Raw genomic sequence first — 14,458 nt, forward strand, 5'->3', positions numbered from 1 at the left:
CGTATTGAATTTATCCAAACAGTTCAAACATTTTCTATTTGCCAAGCTCCAAAACAAGCCCATCATTTCTACGCGTGTTGAATGACCATACGCTTTGCTTCCATGTGCTGCGTCCTCTTTTCAATGTGAAGCGAAAGGCCTTGAGTTGGAATATTAGCTCATACTTTACCCATCAAAGTGTTTCCGCTTGTTGGGAAGCCGCCGCATTCATCATATTTTTTTTTTTCTCTTCGAAGCAAGTGATTTCTTTTCAGCTACCATTTGTGGATATTGTGGGATGATACCAAAAAAGCAAGATTTATTCTTGTTAAAAATTAGTATGTTGATTTACTTATTTATACACAGGAATATATTATACACATCATTAATCTTAACAAAATTCGATGGACAGAAATGCCAAACGCTTACGAACTATTGCACAATTTGCATAATCACAAACAGATACATAAATTTAAAAAAAAAACATAGGTTGCATTCTTACAGTTGCTGCATTGCCAGAATGATATTCTGCAGTGCCGTCTGGGCGTCGGTCGTCGGAAATCGATCCAGGACGTTCATCGCCGCAAGACTGTGCTTCTTCTGGAGGTTTCGGGTCTTCTCCAGGCCGGGTCCGCGAATGATCTCCCGATGCAGCGCAGCGTAGTCCACGTCTTCGATCGAGTTCTTGCCCGGTTCGATGAGTTCGTAGACGCTTGGATCGTACTCCAAGTGGAACAGAACCGGTGCCGAAACCAAACTGAAGTTGGTGCCTGTTGGAGGGGGAGATATTGTTGAATGCAAATTGGGGAGACTACACAAACGATCTTACCTAAAGGTAGTTGATTGAGCAGGAATGGCTGCAACTCGATCGAAGCTTGCCAAGCCAGGGACATGTGCTTCCCGAAGAGGTAACCCTGTTTCTGGAGTTCCTCGGGATGTCCGGCAAGCATCAGAGCTCCGTGGCAGCTCTTGCCCAGAAGGCTCCCTCCGCCGAGTACGTGTCTGAGGGACCACTCCTTCTCCGGATGTCCCATAACTCCTTCGATACGCATCGGTTCCATGTTGTCTCGAACGTCTTCAAAGTCCAGTTCTTCGAGGGCGCATTCATGAGAATTCGTACCGGCCGGAGTTTCCGGTTTCGAAGGCAGTGGATTGTTCTGATCGTCACTGTCACCTATAAAGGCGGATTCTGCCAAGTCCCGGTAGGCCGATGTCATCAACATGTTCAGATCTTGGTTCCTATTAGAAGTAGAAAATCGTTGAATGAGTCTTTGGAACCTTTACCAAATGAGTAATTTATCGTAGATCACACAAACCTTAAGGAAGCGATCTGTTTACTGGCATGGGCCAGCAGATAATCTCCGCCCAACAAAGCGATCTTGTTCCCAAAAATCATGTCGCTATCGCCGCTCAAATTGTTTCCGGCATTGTCCATCGATTGCAGATTGATTACGCCCTGGTGGATCAACTGGGAGCTGCGAATCATTTCCGTGACTTCGGCCAGGGCACGCTGTGAGTGCAGCACGCCAACGCTCCGGTCCTGGTCCATTTCCGGCACGGAGGCTGTGTGTCCAGCTGCCTTGGAAATCAGCAGAATGATCAGTCCCCATGCCTGCTGGCTTTTGTCGTTGTAGATGAGTGACCTTGAATTGAAAATCGGATATTGCTAAATGGCATGCGTGCTATAGAATATCAGCAAAGCTGTGATAATGATGCAACGCTCGAATGGACATCTGCTGAAGAAAGGCGAACCAATGCGAAGAGCAACCATTTGAATGCAAATTAATCCGGTTTTGTTAAATTTAAGCCATCTTCCAAAAACACATAAACTATTCTTAAGATTCGGAAGAGTCCCAAAATAACTCCAAACAAGTTTAGCGGATAACCTAAATGAAAGTGGCATTTTGCCGAAATGCAATCAACATAAAAATCTGCACATGGTTTCTCTACTACAACAAATACTCTACGATGCAGTCAACTCTCATGAATATTCAAAGCATTTAACCCATTCATTGAAATTCATTTATCAATCAAGGGTACCATTTGTGTCGGAATTCGAAATTTTATCGCCAGCTTAGCTTCACACAGCTGGCGTGGCGTAGGGTTTCGGGTAGGTTTAATTTAAAAGGTTCGGGACGGGTTCGTCGCTTGTCCTAAAACATATAACACCATCAATCATTCGTATAAACTGGCTTCGCGGTGGACGATGCTTTGATCGGAGACTAGTTTTATCGATAGATTTTATGCAATGCTGTATTTTCGATTGCTTTCTTTTTTCACACGGGTGACAATATGTTGTGACAGATCGTGGTGCTTTAGGGCGAATAGTCGATGATTATGTTGGACTTTGTTGATGATGACTAGGAGGATCCACCTAGCTCAGCCGGTATATGCGCAGAGGGCGTCCAAGTGTATTATTCCAGCTTGGTTCCAGAGTTTTTTTTGTAATATAAGTTTTATTGATCTAACTTTGTTTGTGAATCAGGTGGTCAGGTGGTCTGAAATTGTTTAACAATAAAGTGAGGCACGATAAGAATACATTTTTACGTTTTCGAGCTCAATTCAAATTGATTCATTCGGGTGTCAAGGCTGTACAAAACCTTTTTAACCATCGGGTGATCGCGCTGTTGTATTTTGTACAACACGTTGAAAAACTCTCGCTATAAGTTGATTGTAAAATCATCAATGGATCATTGAAGCCGACTTTTCCGCTACTCACCGCTTCAAAACAAATGCGCCACCGTATATGGACGGTAACACAGTGACAGCAATCGAGTTACGTCAAACACACAAGGCCACGGTGGCGCTATCTGTTCATTTCATAGCGGTCGTTTTAGTTATTTTAGTGATTCATTGACCACACGGATTGGTATACCGAAGACTTTGCACTTAAGTCAACAAAGTATCAAACTTTTCACCCAGTCTCCAACGATGCACGTACGTGAACAATAATTTGACGTGACCTCTTCTGTCAGAAGAGTCAAGAAATTTGAGGTACATTCTATGAACACATTTCTGGTAGTTAAATGAAGAAACTCACAAAGACATTCTTTCCCAAGGAAATAATTAATACTTTTCAGGTGCAATTGTTATTATTTTTTAGAGGATATTTCAGATGACTATTTCCGGTAGAAATCTTGACAGCATTTATCTTTTGGAGTTCAGTAGAAAACTTTACAGAAATTCTGTGGGACATTACTTCATGCATATCAGTTAAATTGTTTAACTTCAACTGAAAAAATGTCGCCAGGATCATGCCGCTTAAACTATTTTTATACACCTCCAAAAAGTTTTTTATCAATCTATAAGCGTAAAAACAAAGATTAATAATATCAAGAATGCCCACTCCGCTGACGGTCGGGGGATACTACAACAGCGCTATCTATGGATGAATGTTGAATCTCCATGTGATAGTAAGTATGTGTTGTTGATTGTATAAGGATACCAAAACATACGCACACCACCTTCTCTTATGACAAATCATGAAAACTGATAGAGAGAGCTTCCACCTTGATTCGCTTAGAGAGCGCCACTTAATACAGATGATGGGATTTTCTCTATTTTTATTCTTTATTAAAAGTCAATATTTGCAGAGTTGATTGAAGATCGCAATGTTTATAGCACGTTCGAGGTTGTTTAGGCGGTGCTTAATGAACAACCGTTCAGCACAACATAATTTCAAAATTTATGGAAGCACGATAAAAAATTCAGCATATTTCATGCAAATGTGGAAAATCAATATCTTATTGATAAGATATTGGATCTTATACTGGGACCAATCTAATACAATATTTTTACCTCCGACTTACCTGATTTGCCACAGGGATGTCAAAAATCGTTATTTGCAGATGACACAGGTATCTCAGCCAAGGGGCGGAGTTTGCGTGTCATTTGAAGTAGATTGCAAAAAAGTTTAGATATTTTTTCTTATTATTTGCAAAAATGGAACATTTCTCCAAATGCTTCCAAAACTTAAATTATCATATTTCCACATAAGCCAAGAGCTCTTTATTTGAAACCAGGGATGCCAGATGATTTTTTTGAAAAATCTGTATCACACTTTCCAAAAATCTGTGTTCCATACAAAATTTGGGAGAAATATCTGTATCCCATACAAACAAAAAATGGCCCATCTAGTTCAAAAATCTGTATTTCATATAAAACGAAATCTGTATGGATGTTCAAAAATCTGTATAATACAGATAAATCTGTATATATGGCATTACTGTTTGAAACCCTCACGTAGACATGTTGCCACTATGAGGGGAACTCCAATATATTGGTTGGACTATGTTAAGTATCTAGGACTCTTACTGGATAAAAACTATATTTTTAAAAACCACATAGAAAGTATTCAAACTAAGTGCAATAAATACATTAAGTGTTTATACCCACTTATTGATAGAAAATCAAAACTTTGTCGCAAAAACAAATTTTTAATTTATAAACAAATTTTCAGATCGGCCATGTTGTACGCTGTCCCAATATGGTCGAGCTGTTGCAATACCAGAGAGAAGCAACTTCAGAGGATTCAAAATACAATTTTGAAAACGATTCTGTAGTTGCCTCCCTGGTATAGCATTAATGAGTTGCATCAAATTTCTAATATTGAAGCATTGGAACAGCTGTCAACTAAAATCATAGCAAATTTTCGTCAAAAATCGTTGCAGTCTTCTATTGGCTTCTTCAGCGATGTTGAGATAATCCCATATTCTGAATCTGCATGCCAAACTGAGCCGAAATCCAAATTTTCACGAATTTTGGTGCCCGGGAACCTATGTAAAAATCAATTTGAAGTTTGTATGGGAGAGATTTGTTGAATCACCCCTCGTCGCATTTTGTACTGGGTGGAGCTGTCAAGCAGTTGCCCAGCTGTCAAAAGGTGATTTCAATAAATCTCTTTGAAATAAAATTTAGATACCAAAAAAAAGTTCTAAAAATCTGAAAAAAATCTTAGTGGCTCAGAAAAAGGTGCTCTTTCGTATAAAAACAAAAAATCATTACATTTTTCAAAATTTAAAAACCCAATTGCTACGATTAGTTCTTTGTATAATTTGTTTAAGTTAGGTTAGGGTTAGGTTAAGTTAAAAAAATATATTTCTGACACGCAGGTGTAAAATTGAGACTGCAAAAAAACTTAACTGCTACAGCAAATGAAATATAATATGTTATTAATTAGTATTTATAGTAGCTGAAATTTATTTCACCAAATTAGGATGATAGTGTGTTATAATATACAGAACACACAGATTTAGTTGAAGAATGTAAACATTGGTTGAGATACCTATAAAAAAAGCAGGGCCCATATAGCCGAGGCGGTAAACGCACGGGTATTCAGCATGACCATGTTGAGGGTGACGGGTTCGATTCCCGGTCGGTCCAGGATCTTTTCGTAAAGGAAATTTCCTTGACTTCCTTGGGCATAGAGTATCTCCGTGCCTGCCACACGATATACACATGCAAAATGGTCATTGGCAGAGGAAGCTCTCAGTTAAAAACTGTGGAAGTGCTCATAGAACACTAAGCTGAGAAGCAGGCTTTGTCCCAGTGAGGACGTTACGCCAAGAAGAGGAGGACCTATAAAAAAAATAATAAAAAAATTTTGCTCTCCGATTATTATCAAAAACTTATTAATTTCAAAATATGCTATAAAAATATTTGTCGAATTTTCTGTTATTAAGTTGTTATTGAAACTAACAAAAAAAATATTAACTCTTCAGAACGCGCACCGTTGTAAAAAGTGCAACACTTCCAAAGAAACCTCGCTCGTCGTATACAGCGCGAGCGCGGTGCAGTTTTAGGCACAGAGAACAGACATCCAAGTTCAGTTCCGAAGCTGTGTAAGGAATTTAACGGCCATTTGAATTCGGCAACACAAGTGGCAATAGCGTGGCGCTGCAATCGGTTAATTTTCCATACTAATTTAATTCACCACTTGAAATGTTTCAATTCACCACTGACTGTGGCAATATAGTGTTTGGTGGCGTTAGTGTTGTCATCGTGTATTGGTTTGCAACCTTACTCAAGTAAAGATTCAAATCCTTACACAACTTTCCGAATGAAATTTGTTCTAGCCTGGATGTCTGTTCTCTGTGTTTTAGGTTTAACTTTTTGGAGCCGGAGGGGTCATGTATGACCCCAACATAGAAACGGCTGTATAAATTCACCCATTTGATAAAACAGAATACTGTCTTCGACAAAGTTGTTGAAAATTGAGTTTTTTATTAGGGATAAATGGGAATATTTGTATTTAGGATTTCATTGATAACCTAGAACACCATGAAATTTGGAAGAACGAAATATTTGACATATCAGTTGTTTTAAAAGCTTAATTTGGATGTGGGTTTCTCTTATATGTACTCATTTAACCTTCGTCAAGAATATCAAAAGGTGTTTTATATGCTGGGAAGTTCTAGGTGTTCCAAACTGTCCTATAGTGAAGTCCTTCAAATCTACAAGAATAATTTTATGTATTTTCGCCACAAATTATAGTATTGCATAACCTACTGGGATCCGTGAAGCTCTTGACATCTACAATGTCATTTATAGACACTATAGAAATATTTCAACCAAACTACTTTGGAGTTCAGAACTTCAGGTCTACACTCGTAATAGTAGCCATATCTGTTATACTGAGTAACGCTGCATAATCAACCGCAGTTACTGGATCAACCTGAAGTCTACTAGTTTATTATAAACCTTTGGGACATTCAGGGTCGTACAAACTGTTCTATAATGAAGTCCTTCAAATCTACAAGAAAAACTCTATGTGTTTTCGCCATAAATAATAGTATTGCATAATCTGCTGGGATCTGCGAAGCTTTTGAAATCTCAAATGTCATGTAGATACACTACAGGGATATTCCAGGTCAGCCAAACTACCTTGGAGTTCAAGACTTCAGGTCTACACTCGTAACAATAGCCATATCTGCTATACTGAGTAACGTTGCATATTTATCCGTGGTTACTGGACCAATCTAATGTCTATTTTTTATTATAATCGAGACATTCAGGTGTGTTTTCGCCCTAAATAATAGTATTGCATAATCTGCTGGGATCCGCGAAGCTCTTGACAAGTCATTTAGATATTTCAGGACTTCAGGTCTACACTTGTAACAGTATCCATATCTGTTATACTGAGTTACGCTAATCAACCGTAGATACTGGAGCAATATGAAGTCTACTTTTTCATTATAAACCTTTGAGACATTCAGGTTCGTCCAAACTGTTGTATACAAGGATGGGATCATTCATTTGAAATCAGTTGCATTCACTTGCTGTTAACTCGCTTCAAAAGCATCGTATCAATGTTTGGAACACATTTCCATTTTTGTTTTACCTTAAACTTTGTAGAACAATGTACTAGCGTAGCATCAATGATTAAGCCAACAGAAACCAGCAAACGCAACTCTCCACGGCGTGAATGTAATTTACATTCACTGCGTGGAGAGTTGCCTTCACAGCTCGCTCACGACTTTGGTGTGCATGTGCGACCCTTATGTCATTCGGCAAACTTTCAGATAAAACTACAAGGTTAAATTCATCCATACATTGTATTTTGATAGCATGCTTCTGAACTGAGCTAGTAGCAAGTGAATTTAATTCTTTGCAAATGAATGATCCCATAACTGGTTGTATAATGAAGTCCTTCGAATCTACAAGAAAAGCTTTATGTGTTTTCACCATAAATAATAGCATAGCATAATCTGCTGGCATCCGTAAAGCCCTTGAAATCTCAAATATCATTAAGAGACACTATAGGAATGTTTCAGGTCTGCCAAACTATCTTTGAGATCAGAACTTCAGTTCTACTCTCGTAACATCAGTTATATCTGACATAATGAGTAACGTTTCATAATCAACCGCGGAGACTGGACCAACCTGAAGTCTACTATATATTATTATGAACCTTTGGGATATTGAGGGTCGTCCAAACTATTCTGAAGTTTAGCTCTTGACAGTAACAGTATTTATTCTCACAATGAACTATAAACTGTAATCTGTAATCCCTCTGGCATATCATGAGATAGTTTTGAGATATCCCAGATCAACGACACTACTCCGGAGACCATAGCGTCTGGTCTACACTTATGCTAATAGCTTTTGCCACTACGTTAAGTAGTGTTACATAATCCACTGTACTTACCAAAGTAGTTAGAGGAGGAACAATAAGCGTTGTTATATATTTTTGGGATATTATGGGCTTCCTTACTGTTATGGAGCTTAGTTGATAAAAACAACCACTGTAACTTTCCGAAGACTTACTGGACAAGATAGGTTACAAATCGTAGCTTTTAACTACCGTTACACCCATAAACTTTAGGATCTAAACTCAAGAACGGTATGGATGACCTAGGATATCCCGACTGATCTGATACTGGTCATTGAACTTTCAGAACATTTACTGGACATGACAGATTACAAATCGTAGCTTTGTATAATGAAAGAAGTTACCATTACAGCCGTAGACTTTAGGATCAAAACTCAAGAATAGTTTGGATGACCTAGGATATCCAGAAAAAATATTCTGCATAATATTCTATCGTTTTTATGCTATTGATCACCAAAACTACAGAAAATCGTTGAAAAAAAAACTCCATGATAACACTTGGAAAAAAATCCGGCTACAAAGGGTTAAATCAGAGCGTTCATGATTAACAAAAAAATCATGATTAATCCTTGGTGATTAAAATTCCAATTTCTGTGATTAATGATTAAGATTAATGATTAAGATTGATGATTAATTTGATTTTTAGGATGATTCATGATTATGATTATTGATTAATTGAACCTCTCTTAATGCCATTGGCTGGGGGTGCATAAATTGAACTGGCATGAAAAGAGGAAAATTTGTACATTGTTTATGTCATTCATGCTGGGCATTTGAGATTAGGTCAAAGGGATTTCCAGGAAGTTCCCAGAAAGCCCAATCAAGGGCGTTTCAGGACATTTCTGGAGCATTTTAAGGACGTTCCGTCAGTTTTCATTTTTTCTTTCATAGGATTACGAGAGTTTCACGACCGTTTCAATAGTATAAAAGGGGTTTCAGGGGCATTCCAGAGGCATTTCAGATAGTTTTGGGGGCGTTCCAAGAGATTTAAAGTTTTTTTCATATTGATTATCATGATTTAAGGTAGGTTAATATCAGGAGGGTTTAAGGAGCATTATGAAGTTTCAGGCTTTTCCGGGGCGTTTCAAGGTTGTTGAAAATCCTCTGAAACTTCTTGAAACGCCTCTGAAATCCCTTCAGAACCCCCACGGACCTCATGTAATTTACTTGAGACCCTACGAAAGCACCGCATATGTCTTAATCCCGCTCTAAATCCCACTAAAAATCGTCTGAAGCTTCCTAAAATACCTCCGAAATACCCCAAAATCCCCTCGGATTCCATGTAACGCACCTGGTATCAGCTGTCGGCTCCAGTGGCACGTTATCCTCTGTTTGGGAAATTTGTGCCATCAACGCACCTGAGACCCTCTTAAAGCACTGAAATCGACCATGTAACGCCTCTGAAACCTTCCAAAAATCCTCTGAAGCTTCCTGAAATGCCTCCGAAACTGTGTAACGCACCTGAGACCCTCCGAAATCATCGAAAGAACCTCCGTAACGCCTCCTAAAACTGTCAAAGATCCTCTGGAACTTCCTAAAATGCTGCCGAAAACGCACCTAAAACCTGCTCCGAAAATCAATGTCTCCGACCTGACCTCCATGTACTTCCTGAAACTCCTTCGAATCCCCTGAAATAGACCTCTAAAATGCCTCTGAAATGACCTCTAAAATGCCCCTGAGACCCCCTGAATTGCCCCAGATACCCCCATAATCATCCATGACAGCCCCTAGAAATGCTTAAATGCTCCTGAGACCTCAAGCCCCCTGAATGCCTTGAAACGCCCCATGAGACCCCCTGGAACCTTTACAGACCCCCTTGATCGCCCCTAAAACATCTTGGTACACCCCTGAAATGCCCCTAAGATGCGCTATAACTCCCCTGGAATTCTCTGAGCCCCCTGGAATGCCCCTGAGACCCCCTAAAGCACTCCTTAAAACTCCTAGAATCCCTGAAGCTCCCTGAGAGGACCCTGAAAGCCCCTAATGCTCTTGAGATCTACTCCCAAGCAATACACATGTCATATAAGAGTTACGGCAGCGCCAGTTTTGGTTGTATGAAAGTTAGTTTGACGTAATTCTAGCATTGTGTTAGAATTACATCAACTAAAATTATATACAACCAAAACTTACGCTGCCAAAACTCTTATATGACATGCGTGTTGCTTGTTAATGGCACCTTCTACGTGTTGCTTGTTAAAACACCCCTGCAACATCCTGGTACCGCGCTGAACCCTCTTTTTGACCCGCTGCAACCTTCCTCTGCTCGTCCCTATAAACGTCCCCAAGCCGCCATTGCTATAGTTACTGTCATTTTAAAATTTTCTTTTGCACAATCTTGGTTCTGAAAGAAGGTCTACTATTCAACACAGCATTGAAAATAATTCAAATTGGATAATATATTTTATATGGTGAATCATTTTTATTATGAATGATTAATGATTGATTAAATATTTTTTCTTATGATTATGATTACTGATCAATGATTAAATTGCGGAAGTAGTGTGATTAAGATTAATGATTAATGATTAATCGATATTTTTTGTGATTATGATTAATGATTTTTGATTAATCTAATCATTAATCATTAATCATGATTAAATTTTTGATTAATCATTAACGCTCTGGTTTAAATAGGCGCGCGTCCTGAATAGTTAAAATGGTCTTCCTGGAAATTTGTGTTGTCATGGTATTTGTTATTTTGGCGTTTATTACAGACAAGTTTATAACATAATATGTCATGTTAATAACATAAAAATAACTGATTCTTTAATCATTTATTTTGCTAAAACAACTTTCGTTGTTGTGATTCTCTTCTGCTGGGGATGATAACAAAAATAATAAAATGATAACACCGAACACGATCTCACAGTTTGTTATCAAAGTGATGTTACTTTGTTATCCGGCTTCGCACGGGTTGCGATACACAAACGTGAGCGTGTTTTGTGTTATCAATGATTCCTTAATAACACATGAATGGTTTTGCATTAGTCGACCAAAACCCTTAAAAATTATTCAAAAAGTGCCTCCCTGTATGTCTACAAGCTGAATATCATTTCACGAAATCATTCAGTATAGTACCTGTTAAAAAAAAACGATTCCTTACCGTGCTAGCCAATCTCATAGTGATTTCTCGAAATAATGTAGATTGTAGATACTTTGGGTAAGAGGGCCTGTCCAAAAGCTACGTAGACTCTTAGGGGGGACGGGGGGGGGGGGGGGGGGGGGGGTCCGATCAAAGTCTACGCTTCATACAAATTCCGAAAATTTTGTATGGACAAAAGTCATGATAGTTAGCAGAGTTAAGTTTTCACCAATAAAGCCTCCTTTCGAAAGAAAGCAGTCCTTTTTTCATCCTACTAAAAACAGATTATTGAAACGTCGTTTTTCTTTTTGTTGTATTTTTGTTAAAAGTTACGAAAAAATCAACATGAATCTGTTCAGTAATCGTTTTAGTAGCCTCTCAGACTACTAATGTCATTGTGATTCTACCACTAAATTTCCGGAGTCAAGTTTTTGCAGAAATTGATCTTCATATTTTGCTAAGCAGACTGCTACCTCGCAATACAACTCCATAGTCCATACTAGTATATTGATCACATAGCCTCAGTCTATTCTGGCTTATTCTAACAACCCAAGATCGACACTTGCTCATACAGTCCGCTCTCATTGCCTTTGCTGAAAGGTACATAGGAGCTCAATCAGGCTGTCCTTGCTGAAACGAGTTTAATGATGCTAGGTAATGGTGCACACACTCCGCCTAATAACCCGCCGATTGAACGTATAATTTGGTTGTTGTTCTTTGCAGACTCAAACGACGCAATATATAGAACCATTCACTTCAACTGCTGATCATGGTTGGTTCACATCACAAACAATATTCTTCACAATATCCAGGAACACCACCCCCTTCACTCAATGGGTAACCAAAGCTTCGCACTTTCTTCACAGCACCTTCGAAGCGAGTTACCTAAGATCATCCAAACAACACCTCAATTATCCACACGATCAAACAACCCACTCAAATGGCCATCGCGAAACAACCGAAATCCTCTCGATTCACACCGTCCAAAATCACCGTCAAAAGCACTTACTTGGCGGACTTGAGCAACGGATGATTGCTTCCAATCAGTTTTCGTAGATGCAATGCCACATTGGCAATCTCGTCGCTGAGCAAAAACCGTAGATTCAGAAACGACGTCGGATAGCCCACGATCTGTTCCGCCTCGCTAACGGCTCGATTCCAGTCGTGCTTCTGGACTCCCTTGACTTCCGCTTTGGCCAGGGCCAACTTTTCACCGGCTCTGGAGCTGGCACTAATCCACCGAACCGGATTTGTTGTCCGCTCGCCGAGAACCGCCACCGCTGCTGGACCACTAGAACCGAGTGCGCCCAGAACCGAGCAGTTCCTGAGCAGCAGACACCGCGAGACGACCATCCTACTTAGAGCCATGATGCAGACTGTGCTGTGCCGTGTTCGAATTTGCCTACAGCCACACACGCTGGATGGGTGACCGAGAGCGCGCGCCTTCGATCAGTTGCCCGCCAAGACCCAACAACGCTTGCTTGTCGTTAACTTTTAGTGCTTGCTCACGAATTTTTCCGTTGACTCTTTGGTGCAACCGCATATGGCGCGGCGCAGGAGCTATCATGGTCCTACTTGAAAGGCCGAAGATCAAATCGAGCGTATAGTTTGTGGTATAGATGAGGTGGTTTGGTTTGTGTAGAGAAGCCCCTTGATAGACTTTTGGTTGACGCTACTTTGGGTGCAGTTGGCCGCGATGTAACTGGGGAAGATCGCGCAGGTGTAACAAACACCATGACGAAGCTGAACTTTGCTAAGGTCTTAGGTATGCCGTATTCGAAGGTAATTTATTTTTGTGTGTTGAAACTGGGTAAATAGCGTGGATCCGGCACTAAATTGGTGATCGATGAATAAGTATGCTTGAAGCAGTAAGTACTACACCGATGTTCCTTTCCACAGTTTTGAATCAAATTATTCAACTTATACTCAGGACTAGTGGTTAGGTTTTATGTTACTAATCTTATTAAACCTAAAAATGCTGTGTGAAATTTAAAACACATAATTTATTATTATTATCTAATGAATCTCTTTTCACTTGTTCATATGTGAACACAACATTTAGCTTAATATATAATCAAATTTCTTACAAAGTACTAAGTTGTACATAATTATGTGTAATACCATTTTTCAAAAGCATTACTTTTTATTTTATTTTGATGATCTTGATGGTTTTGTATTTGTGAATTTTAACCTTATACTAGTTGTTGCCGTGAGTGTGGATGTAATTTTGGACTTTTATGAGCAAACCCGATTCTTTGCTGTGATTAACTCTAAGATAGAAATTCAATTTAACCCTAGTAGGATGTTGGGGTCAATATGATCCAGACAGGCACGCTGAACGTGCCCCATAGTCAAAAATGAAAAAAATCGACTTCAAAATTGTGTTTAATCTAGTATAAGATACAATATACCGCTCGGGCATAACCCGGGTAGACATAAATATCATAATCATATCTTAAAACGATCACATTTTGATGTCATATCTTAAAATGATATTGATGAGATATTCAAAAAGTTGTCAAATATCTGCTCAATATCTCACCGTGATATGATTTCAAAATTAGAACTTAATTTGATCTTTAGAAACCCTTGTGCAACCCGCTGTATGTGGAGCCTCGTAGCCGTGCGATTAGGGTCACCAAGCTTATGGTCGCACCATGCTATGGGGTGAGGGTTCGATTCCCGCTTCGGGTGTTGAAACTTTTCGTGAGAATAGTTTCTTCTCCGTTTCCACTGGTGCATGCTCCGTTGTCCGTTGTCTAATGTTAAGTTTGAAACAGTCTGTACAGCCGAAAGCTGAAGATGTTGTCCGTGTCTTTTTTTTTTTTTATATGTCGAAATTTCCCAACATTGCGCATGAAAACTATTTTAGGTTTTCTACTTTCATTATGCGCCGTCCCCAAATAACGCTTCAGGAGATAGGGGATTAATAAATTACGTAACCCTTCAGGGGAATAGGGAATACATCATAGCGTTACGACTCATACAAAAAAGTTGGAGTTATCATACAAAAACTCATTATGGAGACCGTCAGATCCTAATAAACCAATCACCGCACCGAGTTCAAAAATGTCAAATTTAGCGTTTCGTAATAAATAGATGTTCCCTTATGTCCACCACAAATTTAACAAACGAGCACTGGGACAAAAAGGAAGTAGAAGTGGCCTTCATTTTCAATAAGTGGGTTTATAGATGCGGATTCCGCATCACCGGACAATTTGGGAGCTTTATCGACCCGCTAAGCAAAAAAAACGGACCATTTGATTCTAGATTCAACAAAACATACC

The 14,458-nt window shown here is 39.2% G+C and overlaps 1 protein-coding gene across 1 annotated transcript; it reads right to left on the bottom strand.

The window, feature by feature from the left end:
- Positions 1-297: 297 nt before the first annotated feature.
- Positions 298-12,572, bottom strand: LOC134284734 (all trans-polyprenyl-diphosphate synthase PDSS2-like). Its single transcript, XM_062843924.1, has 4 exons — positions 12,181-12,572; positions 1,296-1,622; positions 809-1,218; positions 298-749 (listed from the first exon to the last, which is right to left on the bottom strand). Exons 1-4 carry the CDS (start codon positions 12,537-12,539, stop codon positions 478-480), a joined length of 1,368 nt encoding a protein of 455 aa, XP_062699908.1. The 5' UTR covers positions 12,540-12,572; the 3' UTR covers positions 298-477.
- Positions 12,573-14,458: the final 1,886 nt, after the last annotated feature.

This window comes from Aedes albopictus, unplaced genomic scaffold, assembly GCF_035046485.1.
Source record: "Aedes albopictus strain Foshan unplaced genomic scaffold, AalbF5 HiC_scaffold_65, whole genome shotgun sequence".
NCBI lineage: Eukaryota > Metazoa > Arthropoda > Insecta > Diptera > Culicidae > Aedes > Aedes albopictus.